At 42.0% G+C, this 25312-nt stretch overlaps 1 protein-coding gene across 1 annotated transcript in view; it reads right to left on the bottom strand.

Moving 5' to 3' along the window:
• The window catches only part of LOC310948744 (PDZ domain-containing RING finger protein 4), a gene marked incomplete at both ends in the record, with an annotated part of 50921 nt that extends 29169 nt beyond the window's left edge, over positions 1-21752 (bottom strand). Inside the window, one exon of the mRNA XM_083915970.1 lies at positions 21684-21752. Within this exon, the coding sequence (XP_083772096.1) occupies positions 21684-21752 (69 nt within the window). The remainder of the gene's footprint in view (positions 1-21683) is intronic.
• Between the last annotated feature and the right edge of the window lie 3560 nt (positions 21753-25312).

Below are 25312 nucleotides of genomic sequence, written 5' to 3'. Positions count from 1 at the left end.
ATGGCCGAAGACACGTGCATTGAGCTTCATTTTTGCTCTTCAGAAACCTGCGTTGCGGGGACTATGTCCATATTTAAACAATTTACCCCTGGGATTATTAAAGTATTTCTGATTTTATTCCGTCTATGTCCAATACGCACAGCGTGACCAAAACACACACATATGTACACAGATAGGTCAGGCAAAAAGGCACATACCACCAAGTATAAAGCGGGGCTTACAATGCTGCATAAGAAAGATAGTTGGATAAAAATTTCATCAAATTATTTTATTGTAGTTGGCCCTTTTTGTCAGAAGTGTCGTGTAATAGTATCGACACCATCCTCCTGTTCTGCTTAGGATCACATTTCATCTTCATCACTAACAGATTACAGTTGAATGTGAGGTAATTGTACCATCCTTTTTGGGCTGGATGAAATTCTGGGACAGATTCTAAATATGATTTGGGACTGGTGAGGGAAACAGAGTGTTAAGTTAATCAGCTTGTTCAAGGTTAATGGTACATGCAGGGTATATTTGTTAAAGAGATTTAGAGATGCACAGTTAATCTCTGTGCTTAACTTTTAAGATCTTTCCATCTTGGAGTGAGTTTTAATGTAAAATGGAGGGAGAAAATCAAATTAGAGTAAAAGCAGCACTTGGGTGGATGAATAACTAATGGATGAACATCCTCCTCCTTGGTGATAACTGGTAATTGGTTTGGGGGGTGGGAAAAGAGTGGGAGATGGGGGGTAGTCTGATGATGATGTGTGCCGTGCAGATCAGCAAAATGGCCTGGCTGGTGTAAAAAGATGTTGTAAGGAGTAATGGTGCCATCCATATGCTGACTGAAGAAAAATCAAGCGGTACTGTCACGGAACACCTCTGTATGTGCTAAAAGTGAGGCAGAAAGGAGGTACGACAAATGAAGGTGCCTAGTAGGAGGATTAATAAAGCACAAAACGTACACCAAACATACAAAAAGTGCCACCACGTCTCTTTCCTCACTTTGTCTACTTGTGTGTAGTCCATTTCTGTTGTGTACAATTCTTCTAAACTTACTTACAGAAGAAGACCTTTGAAAATGTTAATGGAACATTCTAGTTTTGACCATCATGTGTATTAGCAGTGATGACATAGTACTCACCAAAGTACTTGCTACATAAGTATGAATCGACCGATATGGATTTTTTTAGGGCCGATGATGATTTTTTTTTTTTCCAATCAGCCTTAGCTGATGACCAATACAGACTCCCGATTTTCTTGAGCCAATATTTGGAGCCTATACTACTTTTGCTCCCTCAATTTGCATCCTAAAAATTACACAATGATGATAACAAATGTTATGAGTCTCGGTTTAGAAAAAAACATTTTACATTTTTTTTTCAGGATTTCTTTTGGCAGTTTTCAAGGCTTTTATTAGATAGTACAGAGGGTGTGAGAGAGAGGGGTAGACACAAAGTTGCCTCAAGGACCTTCAGCCTCAATACACGAGGCAACTGCTCTAACCACTCAGCCACCGGCCACCCCAAACATTTTAATTTAATTTGAATTAATCTTTAAAAAGGTGTCTTCAGCAACATGGAGCTCCCTGTGGATGCCTGTCTGTAAATAGTGCCGGAAAAAACAATTGACGGCAGGCTATCACTATTTCTGGAATTGCAGTGAAACATGACTATGAGGTCACTGCACCTGGCCAAAACATATTTACACTGAGATTTTTCCATTGATTACACAAATGAGTTTAAACATTTTAATTAAATAGTGAGCTATAGAAAAGCTGGTAGGCATTTTTTTACCTGCTGGCAGTAGCTTTGCATTCAGTATACAGATATGAGTGGTATCGACCTTGCCCAACTCTCAGCAAGACAGTGTATTTCCCAAAAAGTCTACTCAAACTAATCCTTTAGCTATAGGGCTGGGAGATAATTTGATATGGTTATCGTTTATTTTACGGTTTGCTAGTTGCCCCCCCCCCCCCTTTTAGAGCTGAATACCACTATGGTAAGTATGGCACAATAGCTAAAGCTGAGCAAGAAAGTTGGTCTGGGAACTGCCTTTTTAGCAGTACTGCCGCATTCCTAACCTGACTCTCGCCAGATGAATTTCGTTCCGCCTTGCTTTCACCTTGACTCCACCTAGCTCCCCTCAACCATCCGGGATCGCTCCAAAGGAAAGTGATTACAGGTGGTTGAGCCAATTAGGACTGCCGGGCAGGGGTTTTATAGATGTGATGTAGAGGAGAAGCGACTGTTGTGGTTCAGACAACAATGGCGGCTCGCATTGAGGAAGCAGGGGTCAACATCGATGCTGCTATTTCATCCGTGTTTCCAATCTAGAGAATATTTCTTCTTAAAAAGGAGACCAGAGAACGGCTCTGAAGGCTTTTGTTGGTGGAAATGATGTTTTCGCCCTTCTTCCGACCGGGTTTGGCTTTTCCCTGCGTCGCTCTCATCAGCGTCATGGGTTGGTTTCGATTTGAGTGGTTGATATAGCACGTCAAAAAGGTGATGGACAAGTGGTTTATCCAATCATATTCAAGGATTTTTGATAAGGCCCAGCCTCCTGAAATCACTTTATCATGGAGCGATCCCAGATGTATGAGAGAAGCAAGGCGGAACGAAATTCATCTGGCCAGAGTCAGGTTACCGCATTCCCAGATCTCAGCAATCGCCTCAGTGAGTACAATGTTCTTATTACTGAGACGAATAATACTAGAAAAATATGACTCAAGTTGTAATGAATCCGATTTATCCTTTTTTAGCTGCTGAGTACAGACGAGATGACACAGGCAGCAGATGGCACCGACAACACCTTTGAATGGCACGGTCGGTCTTACTCACGGTGGCCTGGGGAGACTTTAAAAAGGCGGTAAATTGTTTCCTTCACATTTAATATTCTCATCCTAGCAGCAGAGGCAATTAACACCGGATAAGCACTATTTACATAATGCCAGGCACACTCATGATCACAACAAAGGCGTCTCGTCTGACTTCCCCATCTCGACCCTCTCTTCCTGGATCTTTGTGAAGCTGTCGCATGGTTGCTGCTTTGGAAACGAGAGTAGAGGTCAGACGGTGGCACGAGGAGATTTGACGGTGCAAATAATAAACTGGAGGGGTTTGAAAGGTCAGCCAGAACCCCTGTTGCTGGCCACTGATCTGCCTGTTAGCTATTAGATGGAAGCCGGTTCAGGTGGGGTGTCAACGAAAAAAGGAAAGGAAGAAAGAATGAAGGAGGAAAAAAGTGTCCATATGTGCATTCTTGTACATAATGTGTATGATTCTGGCTTGGTATATTGTGCCTGAGGCTGCTGATTTTAACACTTTCCCCAGATGCAATTAGAGTAATTACTGTCCCATCATAAATGTCAACCACCGCAAAGGGTATGACAAGGGAGCAGACGATTATTGACCGACAGCAAGCTGGCTTGGTCAGTGTTGCTGATGTCAAAGAGAACAAAAGAACAGGATTACTGATGATAGCCCGAGGCAACACAGGGCTGAACTCTTCAAGCTTTCTTTGCTTGAAACTCATCCTCAAATCTTAATTCAAACACTGGAAATGTTTAAGAGAGAGAAAAGCTAATGGGGATGTCTGGCAAGTAAACAGCTGGTGTGTTTTGATGAAATGTCAGGTTTATGGAGTCGCAAGATTAGAAGGCCTCACCGGTGCCCGATGAGTAAACACAAGGTTATTGACTAAAGAGCACTCAACAAAGCTGACCACCCCAGGGATCAAGCTAACATACTGCAAATACAGCCAACTCTTTGATTTGACAAAAGAGCCCTTTTAGAAGGGAGTAATTACGTTCACCTTACAGCGAACAATCTACACTCCAGCAGAAAAATCCTTAAATGTAACACATTGTCTTCTCTGCTTGATAGACCAGAAGACAGACTAATACAGACATCCAAAAGTGGTCCCAATTTCAGTTGAAGGACACACAGCAGTAAATAAGATCAAAATGTCCAATGAGAAGCAGAGCTGTCCAATTAGGACAGCATTTACAATGAGACAGTGATGAAGTTGCTGATGATAATCTTATCCTTGTAAGAGCAGCAGCACAAAGCATGATTAAAAGGAAGGACATTATCTTAGAAGAGTGATCACAAGTGTAATCAATCTACTTCAATCCTCCCCGCTGTGTTGTTCGTGGCACAGCGAAAGTGCCAGCGAGAGGTTAGGAGGAGTCGATGTCTGTGGATTTCTCTCAACCCACTCGGGTCTCACTCCTTGTCAGGTCCCAGAGTCAATAAACAAAGGGAAGTGAAGGAAATTGGATGCAATTCAGTGCTTCCTACTGTGTCCTGATTACACAGTTGGAACAGCGGCGGCAGAAATGATGCTCAGAAGAGCTGTTGTATATGGTACCTGTTAACGTAGACCAGAGAGATACAAGGAATGAAATGAAACTTACCACTCAAACTGGCCTTGTTAGTTCTTCGGTCATAGATGTCCAAACACATGCCATCTTTTGGTTACAGTAGGGCAGTACACTTTATTTTATCTGCCACTTGCAGAGTAAACAATTAACGTGTCTAAAATTTGCAACAGTATTTCAACTGATTATTAAGTTTCCTCTAATAAAATCTAAACTTTGAATTACATTGAAAATACATTGAGTTCTGCAACTGATGGGACTCCTGTAGGCCCATTTTTATGTGTATAGTTGAATGTGCATACCCAAAGTATAAATATTACTATTAAACTCTGAAGGTTTCCATTAAAGCTGAAGTTAGTACCTTTCTTTTCTTCATATTTGCTTAAATTGTCACTATATCCTTCATGAGACAAAGGGCTTGTAAAAAAGTCATGTTCTTCTGTTTCCACCTGCATCTCCCTGAGTTCTCCTAATTGCATCTCAAAGATTCCAATGCAACCGACATAAAATAGTCAGAGCCGAGGAGTTTCTGACGTAGTGTCACTGACTGCTTGTGAGCTCGGATCAAACTGTGAAGCTAACTAGGCAGTGCAGATCAAATATGAATCCTGGTTCTGTAACTGAATTGTCTGTTTCTTGATAAAAAGTGTTTTCAGTAACATTTTTTATTGTACCTTTTAGCTGTAAAATGAGAATGTTTGTCCAGCTGGTGGGCAATCCTTGGTTTTGGCTTTACTTGGTCACAAACTTTCTCATTTCAGAATTAAACAGTACACTGAAGAATGTTTCTGTAAACATTTTATGTGAGAAATAGGCAATACAGTAACAGGATTTTAATTCAGATTTGATCAGCACCGAATAGTTTCACAGTCCCATCTAGTGTTAGCTATTATTCTAATAAAATGCAAAGACTTAAAGGAAAATATTAGACAGTCACCAATGCATCAAGTTTTGTTGAATTTAAGCTTCATCCTCGTCGTGTGGCAAAGATTTGGAGGACTTTTGTTTTAATAAGCCCTTTGCTGCTGATTTATTGTTCTGGCAGACTCACAAATACTTAGTTGAGAGCTACATTATTGGTATTACTTTATCATGATGGCAAGGTTGAAATTAAATTCAATATTGGCTGTGAGCCATAATATTTTATACATATAATTGTAAATTTTGTTGTACCTGAGTCAGGCTTCGGGACAAAATATCAGCTTCTGTCCAATTTTCTAGAGCCAAGCATTACATTTCAATTCCCATTAGCAAACCGTATTTCAAAATATTGTAAGAAAACATACTATACAGTGACAAGCAACAACAGAAAAGACTAAGAGCTTTGTAAGGGAGTATTATGATCTATTAAACGAATGAATGCTGTACTTTTTCAATGTCTAATAGCAGAGATTAAGTAACCTTTAAAAGAAAATACAACAAACAATGGCCAGTCTATTCTGAATGTTATGAAACACCTGTCAAAAGGTGTTTATATGACCTGAAGCTTTGCACGGTAAATGAGCTGTAACATTACCGTGCTCTTGATGGAGAAGACATTAATGAACAAATAGTCCACCTGGCAATTTTAATGTATGCAAAAAAAACAAGCAAACAAACTAATCTTGATTAAGAACACCTGGTGCTCTTGATGTTTGAAGAGTGCATCCAGAAATGAGCGGAATGATTTACAGGCAATACACAGCAAAGTTCCTGATTAATGATTCTGCCATCGCTTGAAGTTTATCCAAAAAAAAAAAAAAAAAATGTGTTGATGAACATATTGAGGTAGTGGAGGCACTCCAGAACCACAGTTATTAGCCAGCACTTCAGAAATATTTTGACATTACAAGAAGTGTGCAGACGGTTGTACTGCATACCCTGATTGTGCAAACGGATGGGAGAATGGGGGCGGTGGGTAATGTGGTAATGGTATGCATGCTCGGTGGCAATGATGAGAGGGGGAGTGGGGGGCGGTCTTCACACTGTCATGGGAACCATAAGTAGGCCACGTATGTGATGGCTGGTCTGCATGTTTGGTGTTCCCTGCTTCATAAGGCTTGGGCTCCTCCGCCTAATGGGTGTAATAAAGGATGGTTCATACCAGTGCCCACTCATTTATTCTCATTCCTGAGAGTAAAAGGGGACCGCTACAGCAATCACTAGTTAATTCTAAGGCAGATTTATAGTCTGTCTGTGTAATGGATGCTCCGGGTGTACGTGCATGCGATTGTTTCTGTGTATATGTGTACTTCCAACTCACATTACCTGTGCACAAAGTCACTATTTTTTTACAAGGCTTTATCCCTACCACTGCGAGGCCAAGATTTAATTTGAATCAGCTATTAAGTGCAATCACAGCTATGATTTGGATCCCAATGAAGCTTATTCCTGGAGCCCACACCTGAACCATACAGGCTGCACCGCGGCCATCATCTGTCCTGGCTCGGAGACAAAAACAGGTCACTTTTGGCTGTGGTGGAATGAGGGGTAATGAGACCAGGGGAAAGATGTGAACACTGTGGACAAGACAGCATGATGTCCAACTTAAAGCCTGATAAATAATTCCCACTTTTCCACTACAGGAACATAACTTAAGTAATGTAACATGAAGCCATATTCATGGACTTTCAATTCCTTTGTTCCTGCAACTAAATCCAAATTCCTGGTTCATTTAGACAGTGATAGCTGTTCATCATAACTGGTCCAGCAAATTTGCTAATTACTACCACATCTGCAACAGCAAGAGGTTATCAAAGAAACAAGTGGAATAGGGATATATAATAATAACCAACCATAATAAGCATGTTGGAAGAGAAGGGAGCTGGAATCCGATCTAAAAAAAAAAAAGGGTGTATCAGAGGGTATATTTGGAGATTCGGGGTTGAACCACACTGCTAAACAACGCAGTGAAAAGATTAATAAAATCAAACAAGATAATTCACATAGCACAACGTGTGCAGCAGAGCAAACAAAGCAGCAAAGCCACTTAATGCACTGGAAGCTGTTTTCAGCTACTGACAGGTTTGATTTGTGAAGACAGCCGGGTCACAGGTTGCCACATTAACTGGTCTCATTTTGTCTTTCTGCCCCCCCTCTTCCCTTATTGTCGATTTACCTTATTTGTCTTCCACTTCTAACAAATCCCTAATTATGGCACGGCACTGCCTAAGGCAACATGCAAGGACACTGAAGCTATTAGTCATTAGATGGTAGAGCAGCACCCTCTGACACACTCATACTCATGCCTCGTCACTGCAGACACCCAAACCAAACACCATGAGCTGAGGAGGGCTAAGAAGTGAGGCACCACAGCAGGGTGTAGCGCACCACTTTAGCTGAAGTGGAAGTTTTTTTCTCTTTTGTTCTTGTCTGCCGGACGGTGTGTGGAGTTGGCGAGCAATTAGGTTCATTTATACCACGGCAGCCACTTGGCAAGGATCACCACTCCATGTGGAGCCAATGTAACACTAGAATGAGACCAAATGGCTCTCTCAACTGGGAGGCAGGGAAAGGGAGGGAGGGTGTACTGGTGGAGGGCATCTGCTCAACATTTACCTAGTGTTTTATAATTAGATGAGCGCAACTGCTTGGGAGCAAAGCGTCTGTTTCACTGTGATTTTCTGATAACAATTCTATGACTTGGAAACAGGCGGAGGAGGGCTGTAAATGGAGACAATTAGTGGAGCTAATAAAATATGAACCATATTGCCAGTGAAAAGAAGTCTGTGTTCAAAGCATACAGACTGGTGCTGGGGTGGAACTTGGTCATGACAAATGCTAATTGGTCCAAAGCAGCAGTAGGGCAACCTGTTAAGCCTGCTCACATCTGGCACTTTTTGCTTCCTCTCTCTAACTCTCTCTCTCTCTCTCTCTCTCTGTTTTGTTCATTTCATTCTCTGCCAAGCAACAACATTTAGCACAGAAGGATAACAGCTCAGTAAGTGCAGAATAGTCTGTGTGAAGACAGTATGATACTCAACAAAGAGTCTCCCCACTAGTTTATTTTTAGGATAATTGGACATCTCCGTCAACGGACAGTTTGAGTTTTTGCACAAGTGTAACTGATAACATTAATTAATGATGGCTTTGTATTCAATTTCGGTGTGCAAGTAAATCATTGTAGAGTCAGCATGTACACTGCAGGGCACAAGAACTCGAGCACCTGAATGGAGTTTGGCCATTATTCATCTAATCAATTGCACCTGTGTTCACTATAACTAAATGTCTGCTGTAAATAAGGTCAGTTGCACCGACTTGCACATGATGTATTTGGCTTTGTCTTCGTCAAAAAATATGCATTTTGACTTCAAGGATGCAATTACATCATAAAGATCACATCACAACCAAAACAAAATGGCCCACATGAGTTTTCTAAAACTGTTTCTATAGTTAAAGTATGGCTCATACTCCTATAGATACTTTACTAAATGCTGACTGTTGAACCCCAGTCGCAGTCAGATACTAGACAAACCTCCATACTTAACATAGCTACAGACAGCAGTGCTATCTTACCTCTAACTTAACATACTTCCCAAAATGTTGAGCAATGCAGCTGATTTGCTGAACAGGAGAATTACATTCTCCAAAAGCAATCTGTAAAAACAAACGTGTATTATTGCTAACTAGTAAAAACAGTAGCCTACTGCGCTCCGTCTTTCAGCTAATGTTTTCTGCAGGACAAACGAGATTAATATAGAAAGAACATTTTTGTAATTGACTTTCAAATTAACCCACCTGTTCACCCAGCATTTATCAATAAATATGCTACTATAACAATTTTGCCATCACATGCTACAGCTAGGATTTGTCACTTGTCCTTTTCCTCTCACCCACTATCGAAAATTAAAGTTAACACAAGCACTATACATGCAGCGGACAATCCATGTGTTACATGATGGATAGCTTTTCACTTTACAGAGAATTTATCCTTGGTTGGCTAAAGAAACCTGAATACCAGTCCAGTGGTTTTTGTTTATAACCAAAATGGACTGCATTCTATAAGCATACATTTACCCTAGATGTCATTGTGCATTAGTGTTAAAAACATATATATATTTGCTCTTTTTATTGTTGTCAGTAAATCACAGATACAAGTGAAATCTGTTTTTACCAATGTTTCATATATGAGACAGAGGACTTGTCCATTTTTGCAGGTTTCAGCCCTCGGTGGCCATTTTCTGGCATACGAATACCTATATATCTCAGATTCACCTGGGGCTCTCGCTGAGGTGTGGGCCGCAGTGAAGACTTGTCAGACAGAGACAGGGAGGAAAACGGAACTCCCTCAGTTGTGTGACTGCCAAATTCATTCCTGTACAAAGAACAAGCAAGTGTGATTGATTTTCCCCAAGAAAGCAGGTTATTTCTAGACTGTGTGTTTCCTGAAATACAACTCTCTCCCCAGAGGAGGAAAATTTAGTGGAGAGCTGAAAAAGCTTGATGAGATGCTTTGACACACACACACACACACACACACACACACACACACACACACACACACACACACACACACACACACACACACACACACACACACACACACACACACACACACACACACACACACACACACACACACACACACACACACACACACACACACACACACACACACACACACACACACACACACACACACAAACACACAAACACAGTTTTTAACAGAGTTACTGTACCCCCTTTTCTCTCTCTATCTCAAAACATATGCTGCTATTGAGTAATTCACAAACAGTCTAAAATTGATTGTGCTATTCCCTCAGGCTCCCTCCGTTCCAAAGGCACGTCTCTGAGGAAAACACTGTCTCCAAATCCAATTCACTTTGTTTAACTGCTGGTAGGATGCAAATGGTGGCGATATCAGACCTTTAAATCACATACCTTGTTTATGGTTAAATAAAGCATAGTTTGCTGCTGATTATGTTTGGCTGAAGCAAGCTTTGGGAATTTTTGTCTTCATGCACTCATCAGTTACTGTCTGTTGTTGCTTAGAGAAGCTCTCAGCGTGACTGTGTGATGACATGCAGCCACTCCTACTTTGCATTTGACGAGCGATGGAGAGAAACTGACATGGAACGATGACACGCAGAGTTGGTGATGTGCCAATGACACTAATGGACTACTACTCAGTGCTTCCCTGACATTACCCAGTCTCTGTCTTGACTTTCCTGATCTGTGTCTCTCTCGCTCATGCAATTCACCCCGAGGACAGCCGGAAGAGGGGTGTCTGCACTTCCACTGAGATGCATTTACAGTTTGTCCAAAGCGAGTTTGGTTTTTGCAAAGTGACAGCCACAGTTGTGATTTCTGAAGAAGGATTAAGTTATCTATCTGCCAGAAATGTAGTATCAAGTACATCATACACCATTTACACCTGGCATTAAAATGTGTATTCTATCCAGAGTGTATCTAGATAAGGTGTAGCAAGGTGTAAAGGGGGCCACAGTGTATTTATGTAGGCTTGCACATCCATCTATTCCCCAATGCTTATCTAGGTCTGGTTGGTCTTGGCAATGCATCCTTCTCTGCAGCCCCATCCTGTAGTTCTTTCTGCGGTAACTCCAAGTGTTCCCAAGCCAGAAGAGATAAGAACAATAATCACTCCAGCATGTTCTGGGTCTGCCCGCTATCTCCACGCAGATAGAGGTTGCAGGCTCAGCTTTCTCCTCACCTCAACAGTCCAGTAAAAAGCTTACATCACAACAGATGTCATGCTAAACTACCTGTCGACCTTACCCTACACTCTGTTGCCAAAGGACCCTCAGACTCCTGCAATTGGGAAAGAATGTGAATTATGACTTGCTATTTTTTCCTAAGTAGAAGGCATCAAGGTTCCAGTGAATGGCCAGATTAAGGGAAAGATTTATGGAAAAGAGTACTTCACCCCAGGTATGGAAACCCAGGGCCAAAGCCAGGCTTCTGATTGGAGCTTTCAGGTCGGTAGCAGTTGCTTAAAGATTGAGACAAAATTGTAAATTTGGATTACACCAATACATTTTATTATTATGCCTTATGAGTCAAGACAAATACATCTTTAAGCTTTTACAACTCAATCTATCGATGCATCTTCGTATTGCAACAGAATGAGGATCTGAATAAGGCAGGTTGCCCCCTCCTCAGCGTGCCCGTCTGCCTGCTAGTCTTGAGGCTGTGAGGAAGGAGGACTGACTGTGAGAGGATCTGGATTGTGTAGGAGGTGCTGGGTTGACTGCAGTGCTGCGGGGGAGAAAACACGGTTGCCATTCCAACCTCGCAAAGATTACATCTAGATTCTACTGTGAACTTCAGCTAGCTGCTGTTTCACAGCAATGAGTTATGTTGAACACAAAATAGTTTATTTTCTCTCACATGTTCACACGTAAAAAGGAAGTGTGCCACAATGTTAAAATAATACTTTCATTTTGCTTTCTTCTGAAACAATGTATCATATATATGGAGATTTGCTTTTAAAAAAACTATGTCTGCCTACTTAAAATTCTAATGCAACTGGACTTTTAAATAGATCTTGCAATCCAATTAAATTACATTTACACGGAGGTGTCAACTGAAACTCATCCTACATTGATGCAGAATTGATTTCATTTGAGAAAGGCTGGAGTTTTTTTTTAAAAAGCCCTTGTGATGCTCTCATTGCAAAAGCAGCTTAAAATCGGGCCTTTCGAACTGTGTCAGTGTGTCAGTGTGACGGCAGCAGCAACAATCAAGCCACAGCTCTGCTCACCACTGTATACAATCAGCCATCGCCATCTGAAAACAGCAACCCTCAAGCTTTATTTTAAAAAATAGAGCTATGGCTTGTGGTCTTCCTTTTGTGCTCTTGTTAAGAATACCTGATATGGCTTTCTTTGGATTTGAGCCCTTATGAAGGACTGTTAGATAGCTAATGTCACTGCAGCAGCCACATTCATGGAGCTTCTTATCGCTTTCCTCCCCAGGGCCCGGCCATACGAGCTGGGGAGCACAGAGGTGTGAGTGTGTCGCCCTTCCCATCAAACGGCTGTCAGGCCGGGCTTATCATGAGAGTCGCAGGGGGTGCCTGCTGACCTGTGGAGTGACACCCAGCATGCCTCACCCGGGGGGGGCTTTGTGTCACCCTGACACCCCCAGCACCACCCCTCCTCCTCCACCAACACACACACTGATCTCCTGACCTACTCCAGCGCCACTCTCTCTCTCTCTCACTCACTCACCCGTCACAGACATTCCACACCTCCCGAGCCAACCAACACATAGAAGCATTAAAGTAAGAGCATAGTGGGAAAAAAAAATAGTGAGGTAAAAGACAGACAAAGGTTGAAAAAGGGCCGTCACTAAAGGCATCCACCACAAGAACTCAAGGCTTTGTCACCTTTTTATCAACTATAGATCACGCAGGCAGCCCCTACCCTGTCACCATCCTATTTCTCCAAATGTCAGTGGCGATGGTGGAGCTGATATCTTGTGGCTGGGGGAGAGACTGGACGCCGAACACATTGTATCATATAGATAAGAGAAAGCCTGTGTATTTTGTCAGCTCCTCTTTCATTCCATCCAGCAGCTGCAGCAGCGAAACCGACAAAAAAAATGCAGATTTCTGATTTAAATAAAGACAATATATTGTGTAGCTCAGCAATTAGTCAATATTATCTTCTCACAACTCTCAGTGATATTGTTTCCTGATGATAAGACCATATTTGGTTATCATTTTATGAAATGATGTGACTGAGTTATTCCAGGTTGAAAGTACATTAGTTATGGAGGGTTTTCTTGAATACATTTTGTCTGATGTCAAACGTAACAGAGGAGCAGTTTGTCGCACTGAACATCAATTTGCTGTACATGCTGCCTCCATTGGCCATATTTTGTAAAATTTCTTAAAACTGTTATTTTGATTTCAACCATATGCACAACCATAAACCAGTTCTGGCATTTGACAAAATTGTCATTGAATAATGACAATTAAAGTACCCAACTTAAACTTATTTTTTAAATTATAATTATTTCTCTATATTATTAAATATTCATCATGAATAAGAAACGATAATTTTTCATTGTTATTTATTATCTATTAAGAGTTAACACTCAGCTTCATCTGGATTGCGTTGGTGTGGTATGATCAGATTTGATTGACAAAGGCTTCCCCATGGTGGTTGCTGAAAGCCAAAAGGGCGGTTCATATCAAATAAGAGGCTGTCAGAGGCGAACTCTGAGAGAGCAGGGAAATATAAATGCCAAGAAAGTTGGCCTGCTGCATAGTAGTGGAAAACTCTGGTTTCTACAGTGACACTGGCAGAAAAACACCACAAAAAACAGAATTAATACAGTATGACTCCAGTGTGTAAATGGCTTAATTCTGATTGGTGCACATCTCATTTTTCCAAAAGGACCCTGCTGACATAATACATGAATACATTTCTCATGTAAAATAACCAGAACCCATTTGTGTTCATGTTGGACCCCATCACTCACATTAAAAGTTGATTTAAAAAACAAGTCTTAGGGTTAAGTCTAAGTTTCAGAGGTACCCGTCAGTTCACAGTCATAATGGTTGTTAAGTGTCTGGCGGAATTTTCCTTCCCAGCATACAGTACAATCCCCACTAATTGGGAAGATGCATTCTCGTGAACTGCAATAAATTAATGAGGGCCCTTCTGTCTGCTTAAACTCAGATAATCAGCTAAGAGGCACCCTGGATGCAGATGCACAACCCCCCGTGTGTATCTCATAGCTCTTTGTTTTCACCAATGTTTGTAGTGGAAAAGCACAAGCTGTCAGCTCTATTTTCCCTCTACATGTGATAAACACACATACAAACAAAGGCTTGTGCACACAGAGGTTCAGAGCAGAATTTAACAGTCCAAAGACTCCCATTAAAGCAACACACAGACAGAAAGACACACTTGACATACTTGCAGCAATTACGTCCAGACACGAACCAATTTAGTCCAAACTGTAACTGTACGTCTATGTAGATACACATACTTGTATTTCCATAAACAACCATGCATGCTTGAACACACCGGAAATGTGTGTGTGTGTGTGTGTGTCTGTAGAGGGAATAAAATAGTTGCTTTGAAATGCATAATGTCGTGTTCTGAGTTACACTGAGTCATGGCTAATAATAATGGGGGCAGAAAAATATGGCTCCTTTGTTTACATGGTAACAAACAAAAAGACTAGGACAGCAAATATTTATATCCCTCAGGCCACAGTAGCCGCACACACACACACACACACACACACACACACACACACACACACACACACACACACACACACACACACACACACACACACACACACACACACACACACACACACACACACACACACACACACACACACACACACACACACACACACACACACACACACACACACACACACACACACACACACACACACACACACACACACACACACACACACACACACACACACACACACACACACACACATCTTCTACCAGGTTCAATTCATTAAATAGATGCTCTGGTTCACTGGGAATTGGCATTGAGATACTCCAGCATATAGTTCATTTTCTCCATCGCTCCTCCAGTCTCATTGAAGTTGACGGCCTTTGATCTTGATTAGCGAGTGAAAGTAAAATGCGCACCAAGACAAGGCTTGGGGTAACTCAAGGATGATGCCATGCTGATGTCATCCTCATCCGCTAAAGTGGGATTCACCCAAAGTAAGATTACTTTTATCCCAATGAATTAATGAGGTGATGAAAAATAAAAAAAAGCAAGGTGAATGACTATTATGACCTCCAGGACTTTGTTTGCTTCTGTAATTGTTTTCTTGTTGTTTCTGTGTGCGCACATTGGATGATAACCTCCTATCGCAGCCCTTGTCTGAACAGCAAACAGCCAAAACAAGCACTTCTACATCCGACACCCAGCAGTGCAATGTAGAGAAATGGGTTCCCTGATAAACAGCTTTAGCTCCCTCAGGAAAATAGTATGTCATGGTTTGTTTGTGCAGCTCTTCCTTGGTGGTTGCTGTGAGTGAGATTAAAGAAATCAGCACAGACGGAGGCACATATGGGAGATAGGTTTAATTTTGAAGAGCTATGTTCATGTTGGGCTAGAGAGGCAGAAGGAGACGAGGGGGTCCGGAGACTTGATAAGTGGTTGAAAAGGTCAGCTAGGTTCTTATTGAGATAAGAAACAGATGAAAAGGAAAAGGTCAATTTGTCAGCTCCCTTTTAAATCCCCCCTGCTCCTCCGCAGCGAGATTAAGTTGACTGGCCGATAAAACCAATTGACTTCATGTCTGGTGGCAAATGTGGCATCATCTGTATCCGAGAAGTACAGCACACATATCCAAAAATGTGTGATCTGGATGTTAACTTCCTTTTTAATTTTCTCTTATCTAAAACGCCATTGTGTTTAAAAACAGACTATTAGCTTTATATTATACGGAAGCAGTCAAGCGATAGGATGTGTGATTCACACAGAATTAGACTGTGAAATCTAAGTGTTAGGTTATGGTTATGCAACACTCTCTGCAGCGTCTTCAACCTGATAAGTATGGGAATAGCATTAGATGCAAGAGAGGGGAGCTATAGAGGGAGGACGTAAATACTAATCCTTTGTAAACAGCATGAGTGGAAAAAGATCATCTCAGCATATTTAGATCTCAATTTCAGCTGCTGGGAACCCCGAGACAGACAGCGGCAGAGCATGCAGACATCCATTCGTGTTGTAATCAAACATGGTTGGCTGACGGATCTGGCTTCTGGTTAGAGGCTGTAGGATGAAGCACAGAAAGAGCAGTGGAACTGATGGGGAATGGGGCTGACTTAGAAACATGGTTATTTATATTGGCAAGGCATGAAAAATGAGTGTGTGTGTGTGTGTGTGTGTGTGTGTGTGTGTGTGTGTGTGTGTGTGTGTGTGTGTGTGTGTGTGCTGTCCATCTGTCTGTCAGTGTACCTGAAGTGAGCTTCAAAATTAGCGACATTAGTATTGCTTGGGAATTGTAAAAGCATCACTAAAAGCCCAGATTGTATTTGGGGCTAATCTCTCCTGGGTAGACACACGATCAATCAAGCTACACATTTGTTTTCTCTTTGCTTTCTTCACTCCTATCAGTTTCAATGGTTGAGGGACATCCTTCAAAAAAATATTATGGGACAAGAAGATAGATGAGAACATTGTAGCTAACTGTCTGGGGATAGTGCTGAAGATGTGGTGGCGGGTGAGAGCAAGGTTTGACAGCATTAATGTACAATCGAAGCCATCACAGGAACATGTACACTCATGGAGGTGAAGTTGGATGACTGCTGGTTTCAGAAGTACTATCCTCCAATGTATGTTACAAGGCTTAGTCATTTCATTGCTTGGTCTATACAAGGTCAGAAAATATAGTAAAACATGCACATCCCAGTTACCTAAAACCCTCAGTGATGTCCTCAATGTCTCAAGTAACGAACAAAGAGTCCAAAAATAGGTTATTCAGTATACTTTTGAGCAGGTGATTCTTACATTTAACAAGCTGAAAGCAATGCAATTTGGCATTTTTGCTTTCTCAATTGAAATTTGGAACAAAACCAAGACCAGGTAATAGTTACTGAATTTGTAAAAAAAAAAAATGACAAAAAAATCCAAAAGTGGACTGACTAAACTGCTTTAACTGAGTGTTTATCAATATATATATATTTTCAAATATAACCCCTCTTTTTCACTGGACAATACCAGCAAGCTAAATAGTATTTTTTTGGTTGATGATTGGATTGTTTTTTACAAAAATGTTTCTTGAGATTTGGAGTTGGCTTTGCCTCTTGTTTTTATGTACACTGGTCTGTGCCTTTTTTGTACAGTGCCTTGGTGCAAAGGTACCAAACAGAATTAAAACATTATGAAGCAGAAAACAAAAAGAGGGAGCCTGTACGATAAAAAAAAAAAAAAATAGAGCCCAGCATGCTGCCTTGAGGAACATCATAATCAATATCAAATGTCTGTGGCAAAAAAAAAATCACCTACTTGACTGAAGCTTATTGCGTGGTCCAACTGTAAGTCAACTTACACCTTATAAGCAGAAAATACATGTTTACTTTCGGAGCCCTAATCATCCAAGATACTTCACTCCCACTTTACAACTTTATAGACTAAATGCAAAACTAATCTCCTTGCTTACCAGATAACACAAATGTACAATTTGGCACTGGCTTTCTGCATGTGATGATCCATGCAGCCCGGTGAAGCTTGCCAAACCTTTTTTTTTTATAGAATGCCTGGCTCTTGTGATAGCTGCTCAACCTTGTATTGAATGCATATCCATTACACACATGACCGGTGGCGTCGCAAAAGCAGCAGCAAGTCAGCTGTGTCCTCCTTAGACCTTGTCCGGTCCACAGGTTTCACATGTGGTGCTACCACCCTGCTGCAGGACCAAACTCTGAGGAATTGGCCTTCACCCCAGGAACAAATGAATTCTAGATCTGCTTCATTTCACGTCTGTCTGTCCTGTCCTGTCAACCTGGTGACACTTCTCAACATGACATCACTAAACTCTTCCATTACAGCGCCCTCCTCAGTGCTGTCACACTCTAAAATGCATAAACACAGCTTTCTGGTTTTAAAGTTAAGATATTCACAAAGACTGTGTGTTTTTGTTTCCTCTAAACAGATGTGTGTGTTTGTGTGTGTCCTTCTCATTCATATGCATCAGAAAGTTATCAGGGACTGCTGTGCCTCATTGAGCTGGGGAGCTGCTTTCCATTTATTTCTCATGTCTAATAAAACTTAGAAAACTGTCTATGCTGCTTTCAAAACTGCTAGTAAGAAAAAGGAAAGCCAGGCTCATTGGAAAATTACAGGATAATAAAATGAAGAGGATCTGTACTTAATTTATCACCCAGTAACGTTAAGAGTGGCTGGTTGCTATTGTAACCTAGTGGCGCGGTGGCTCAACATCAGTGCTAACTGTTGTCACATAAAGGGGTATGTTTGGGTCATTTTGTTTTTATTGCAACTATTTGCAAAAAAAAAAGCCTTTTGTCAAAAGACACTGCACAACATTGATGCATCACACTCTTACACACTACAGAAATATTATCCTATCACATAACTCTGAGCTACTCTGCATTGTTCCTCTCATCAACATCTGCCACCCTGCTAATTAGCCCCCAAAAAGCCACACATCACTGGGTTTCAGCGGTGCACAGACATTGTGTGATACTCACGAGGGCAGCACACAGACACAATGGGAATTTCAAAGCTCTGCCAGATAACAGAGCGAATACAACAACCGTATGCTGTGGTCTGAGCAGTAGCCTGGTGGAAAATGCAAGCTGTAAGGGGTCTGGTTGACCGTAGTGCGAGAGACGCTGAACCTCGGGTTAATAGGTTCAACCAGGTTTTATCCTTGTTGACCAAAAATGAGAAAAACCTTCCCACTTCTTCCTCTGCACAGAGGTCAATCACTGCAAAGTTAACTGGAGTGGAATCCAGTAGAGATCAGGGCGGAGCAAAGGTTGAAACAAATGTAATTAAAGGAGATGAGAGGATCAGAGGAATAAAAAAAGGAAAACAGAGAGAAAGAGCCCCAAAAAAGCAAGGGATGAACAGTAGTAGGTATAGAACAAGAAAGTGGAATGTGAGAAAAAGAGCAAGGCTACCAGAAGATTCCTGTGTCCTCTTGTCCAGGCAAGCAAGCTGATACAATAAATAAAAAATGTCAGCCCTGTGAGATAGCTTTGCAGGCCAGCTGAGAAAGGTGAACACATTTCCATGCAGAACACTCGCAGCCGTGAGAACAGAGAGAAAGGGGGAATGGAGAGAGTGAGGGAGCCAGCAAGTCATAAATCTCCCACAGCTAGTGGGGTCAGGCGGACGGAGAGTGTGTCAAAATTGTTTCTGGGTGTGAAGGAAAGGGGAGAAAGGTGGCTAACCGACCACTGTGAATGACTCCTGCTTCTCGAATCAACCTGCTGAAAAGGCCGGTCAGTTACGCTGCGACACCGGCAAACCGCTTCCACCTCATTTGCATACAGAGATTCACCAACTCTGCATAATCACACGAGTAAAGTGGCGAGTGTGTGTGTATATGTCTTGGTGTGTGTGTGTGTGTGTGTGTGTGTGTGTGCGTGTGCGTGTGTATGTGTGTGTGTGTGTGTGTGTGTGTGTGTGTGTGTGTGTGTGTGTGTGTGTCTCTGAGCAGCAGACATACAGGACAAAAAGCCTGAGCAAGGAGGAGTGAGAATGATAGAAAACAACATGAATAAAGGGTGAGAGCTGAGGAAGCTGGACAGATGAGACAATATGTAGGCAAGAGGATTAGGAAGACAGCAGTGTAAGCGCAGCTTTCCGCTGTCACAACACATTTCTCCTGGTCACAAAGACACAGTGACACACTTCTGTAGCTGCAGGTAGAGCTCTGCTACCTGAAAGAGACTCTCCCACTGTCTGTCTTCCCCCCTCTTCATTTCTGCCAGTGTTGTGGTGCTGTTTTTATGTATTTGCTGTGCTGTTGCCAGGATGTACTGCTAGTCTCTGCAGACATATGTGAGCCTGTGTACAAATATGTGCATGCAAGACTGTTAGAAGGGGTGGTTTTCTGTAACACGTGTTTCTTTATATATTTGTAAAACAGTATTTATTTATTTTAGATTATTTTTTAGGACTTTTATGTCCTTTTTTATTAGAACAGTTAAGAGTGACAGGAAAGGGGGGGGGGGGGGGGGGGGGGCACAGGTCGGACTCAAACCCAGGCAGCTGCCAAGGACTCTTTATGGGGTGCACGCTCTACCCGGTGAGCTAGCGGTCACCCTGATAGACAGCATTTCAAACCAAGAAATCTACTTGTTCTATCCCTCTCAATTTTCTCTTTTCTTCTTAGTGAAGGTTCACCGCTTTGTTCCTTTCCTTCATTTTCCTTTTACCTTGTTTCCTCTCTAGCACTTTCTCTGACAACTGCATCTTTAACGGCTTACTCTCTATTCCCATGCCAGTCTTTATCTTCCATGCTCTATATCCTTCCCGCCTTCCCTCCCACAGTGGTGAACAAAAAGTAGGTGCTGATGTTGCAGCTCCCGCCTGAACCAGCTCAGTATATCAGTGGGTGGACAGACATGCCAGAGAGCCCCATGTCAACGAGTGTGCCCTGGAGACCGGCCCACTTGGCAGACACTGATCCCCTCTGCTAAACCACAAGGAAAGGAGTCAACACTATTTCTTAACAACTGGTGCGGAGAGAGGCGCAAGAGCCAAGATAAGCACCAAGACAGCACTATTTTTATGGTCCTCCTGAGGAGAGGCGGGCTACCTATTTATCCTTCACGGTCCCTGGACACTTCTGTCTGCCTGCTCATATTAAACAGACTATTAGTGAATTCTGCAACCTTCTTTACTGCTGATCTAGAAGCTTGCGACACAGCTTCCTCCAGTCATTCATGCAGTTCCAAATCTGACGGAGAATGTCTATCATCAGAGATTTGCAGAGCCTCAAGTTGCACACGAGTTGAAAGCTACAGGCAAGCTAGTTTACCTCCCCCATTTCTTCCTATCACGACTTTTCACAAGGGTAAAGAAAGACATTTCACGTCTAATTAATGCACAGGATGGTTGTATAAAATGGCTAATGAGGCTGTGATCACAGTGGCGTGAAGGCAGGCGCTACTGGAAGGGGGGGATGAGTACTACTTCACTTCCAGGAGACACTGAGCTTCACAGTTATTAGCCTGTCACAGGAAGAGGGCTGATGGTGGTTGGGTGAATGCTTGTTTATCTGTTCTGCTAAGAAATTGTCCTCTGCCTATTTTATTGTGACTCGCTAAAAGCCCTGAAATTTATTGGATATAAAACAGCAAGCATGATTGATTCTGAAATTGTAAGAGTACATATACACATACTGTATTGTGTTTTTGTGTTGAGCTCAAGGCCGTTAAAACCAGGTGTTTACCAAAAAGTTGAAAAAAATCTGCTGGCACAACACTGAACTGTGTCACAGTGACACCAGAAGTGCCAAAAGAAAACTATGAATGAAATTATATTCAATGACACATTCTGAACATCATCCAATGACTCAGAAATTGGCACAAATACATCATGTGAAATGTTCTTCATGTCCTCAGGTGCTATTTTATAAAAATAAAAAAAACCCGTCATCCTTCAGGATGAATGGGCTGCACACTAGCTGCTCTCAAAGTATAGTGTTCATTAATAGAAGCACATCTGCTGATGAATAAGAAACCCTCTCTCTCCATAATGCCGTCTCACTTTCATTTTTTGTATTAATCCCTAAATTACTCCTATAAGGATCCTCTTTCCAAAAACAAGCAGCAGCAGCAGCAGCAGCCTAGAAATGCTCTCAGCGCAGCACACATAATGAATCACATACAACACACAGTGCTCACCTGTGCAATCTCATACAGCAGCTTGTAGTGTTCCTCTCGCTTCTGTAAAGTGCACAGATTGCAGCCCATTATAGTCGTTGTGGAAACGCCAGGCGTCCAATTCTCCCCGAGTAGTGGTGGTACAGACACAGGGGGTCACCCTCCACACCGGACCGCTGGTTCTCATCAGTCACCCCTTAAGCAAGCATCTCTTTCAGGCATCCATTCACACATAAACGTTAGAAATAAGGGCAGCTCAAAAGGAACAGAGTGCTCCAGCTGATTTTAACAGATGAAGGTTCAGATGTGAACAGTGTGGCTGCAAGTTCAACACTGGTACAAGTAGCAGCATCAGCCGGTGTGTCTCCTCTCTCTCCTCTCCCGCTCTCTCTGTTTCACAGACTCACACACACACACAGACCAGCACGCTGGAGTTGTGACTCTCGCTCACTGAGACACTCCCCCCTTTTTTCCATCCTCTGTCGGTGCACATGACTACGCCGATACCAGCTCATGAATAATGAGGGTGGAGCACTGTGATATTCATGAGGGAGGGCGGGAGCAGGGGAGGCGACTGACGGAGAGGAAGGAGTGTGTGAGAGCACGAACGCCGGTTCATTAAAACTGAGGCACAGTTATGCAATAAGCTCCTTTGTGTGAGCAGCTCCTGTGAGGAGCATGGTTACGGCCGACTGTCGAGACGATACAAGCTGTGGGCGGAGAAGGTTCTCTAAGTCTTATGGGTAACCAAGCTGCATCTGAGGTGATTCACTGTGTTCAACTGCTTCATGGGAATGTGTTGGTCAGCAATTTTAAGACTTCACTTTTGGCATTTTTCAATATTTCTTTATCATTTCATATTTCATTCCTATAACAAAAGCTGAATTTAGTCAAGTGGATTAATTATCTAATTAGCTGATCAACTTTTCAATTTTCAAATGTTGCTGCTTTTCTCTGTCTTTTTTTATAAACCCTCAGTCAATCAGTCTCTCCATCTCTATATCGCTAGTAACATGATGACATCTTCTTGGGCCTAAGTAAAAATCCATTAGCATTTTTTTTTTTCTTACATTTTATGGATAAAGCTATTTATCAATTGAGAAAATAAAAAAAATGTTTTTATAATGAAGAGATAAGAGACTCAGCATTATAACTTGTCTTTCTGCATCATCACAGCAGTATATACACTTAAATAGTCAACTTAAAATGAAACGATGTTGCAAAGCTTTTACGATCTTAAAAGCAAAATTTGAATTGAAAAATACGTGCATTATATAAGAGGATTAATAAGGCGATAGGCACTACAGGTGTCATTGGTAACGGGATCAGCAAAGCAAGAGACTTCAGAGACAATATATAATCCACTGCCTTCCCTCCAATCATGATGATTGCAAGACAATAGACCTCTGCCATGGAACCCCCCGTTTGCTAGCAGGAAGCTTCACTAACAAGCAATAATTGTTAACAAATTGGCCTCCAAGCCGACAGTGGGGCTCGCTGTGCCGAATACAGCTAAGAGAGTAGACGAGTGCTCATCAGCTGGCTACTGGGCATCCCACCCCCGGGGACTCCATAATCCGATTTTCTGGGCTTTAATTTTGCTCCACTGCCTGGAGGCAAGCCAAAGACACACGTACATCATACAGGACCATTATGGTTAATACCATCCACCATCAACCCTCTACATCTCCGCCGCCCAAACTGTCCTTGCTACCATCCGCTCCTCATCCTTAGGAAGCCACAAGGAGTGGGTTTTCTGCAGTTGCCAGGCAATATCAAATCCACGAAGTACTGTTCACTAAAGTGTCAATTTGACATCAAAGGGTCTTGTTGGGAGACGAGGGAGCGGGGATATAATATTGCATTTGATGACCAGGGGTGTTGTGTTTGCTTGTGGTACAATGGACTGTGAAGGCAATGTAGTGTCAGAGCCAGTCTTCTGAAATGGTATATCAAGGACTGAAAGCTATGAAGTGCTTGTGAAAGAGAAGGACTGCCTGTCTAGTTGTCTATAGTCAGCACAGATGGAAAATGTAAAACCATCAAGGGTCGAATACAATGTCCTACCTGCATAGAAAAATATGAGAAATGTTAGATCAAGAATATGCTGACAGTATCCAATATTATCACACACTAAGAAGTGAACTCAGGGTTCAGGTCTGGATGACCATCACTCTGTGATGTTGTACTCATTGACCTCTTAAGGTTAAGATGCTCATCGGTCAGCCAAATGGTCTTTCTCATCATCTGTGCAGCGAGACTGATACAGTAGCCTCTGCCTGCGGTCAAGCAGCACCTCTCGATGGGACATGCAGAGTGAAGGATGCTCTTTGAAGAGTGCATTAAGACTGATAAAAGCCCTCCCGAGGTGCTTTATGGACCACGAGTTTTACATTGTGACAGGGTGAATTTACCTGAGCCTGCATTTCCAATGTGACCTGAGGGCAAGATTGGCACATTATAGATACATTTAGTAAAACCATTTACTTTCTGACAAGGTGAAGCGGTACAATTTGTCTCTTTGCCTGTTCCTGGTAGACTTCTTATGTGGAATTTATGATCAATATAAGAAACTTACTCTCTAGATTTTATTGTTTAACATTTATATGGAAAATGAAAGTAGCTATTGTATATAAAGTCAGTATTTCATAAGATGACCACCTGATTCTGTCTCCTTCTCATGTCCTTTCTACTTCCCTGCTGTCCTTTCCTACTGTCCAGCGGTCGTTTATCATCCGGTCTGCCCTTTGCCTGCTCGGGTAGAAACAGGCCCTCAATCGTGTTCATTCTCTCAGTTAATGGGCCTCACATCGCTGGGCATGGAGTAGAGATTTGTCCTCACTGTGATGGGTGTATTTTGAGGTTTCTTCAATTGCATTTCTGACAAACTGATATTTGAGCTCACCTTAAACCTGGAGGTATAACCTTCAGCCAAGTGTGTAATGCAGGTATATGGCAGAGTTGTAAAGCACTGTGCCCTCAACATCCCCGCCTAATGCTCACACAGCCAGTCTTTCTCTATATCCGTCTTGTCACACATATGCACAGTACACAAACGCAAGATGAGCAACAAAAACATAAGTGATCAAGATGCTGCCAGGGTGGAATATGAAATGAGGATCAGCACCCTCAAAATGTATTTGCATTGATTTCTTGTCCTAGGATAAATACCACCGTCCGTCACTCAGCAGAGCTCAAAAGTTGGATTAATTCAATACTTTACTGCATCTGGTTCAACAACCTGACATGCATCCCATCTGAATGACTTTTAAAGTAGGTGAAACATGGATTTTTTTTCATTTCTACAGACAGTTACCTTTAAAGACGATTGTGGCTGACAGTCACTGCTATTGTCAGGAAAGCTGTCAGCATCTTAAGTGTAAGACAGAGCTTGTCATCTGAGAAGCTTATATTTCAATATATATATATATATATATATATGAGATAAGTATTTTTTTATCTACAGTAATAGACATGAAGATTACGCTTGTGAACAAAAAGTGAGGGATCCGTGAAAGTGAACAACACTCGTGTAAGCTTATGGTAACCTTGACAACAACAACAAGAGAGCATCTTAACATAGCTAGGGGATTTAATAAGAAGCTGATATTGCTGTGATTACTTGTCTATGGCAATGTCTGTCAGGAATA

Source organism: Echiichthys vipera (genome assembly GCF_963691815.1).
Source record: "Echiichthys vipera genome assembly, chromosome: 7".
Classification (NCBI taxonomy): Eukaryota; Metazoa; Chordata; class Actinopteri; order Perciformes; family Trachinidae; genus Echiichthys; species Echiichthys vipera.
This window is presented reverse-complemented; position numbering and strand designations above follow the sequence as displayed.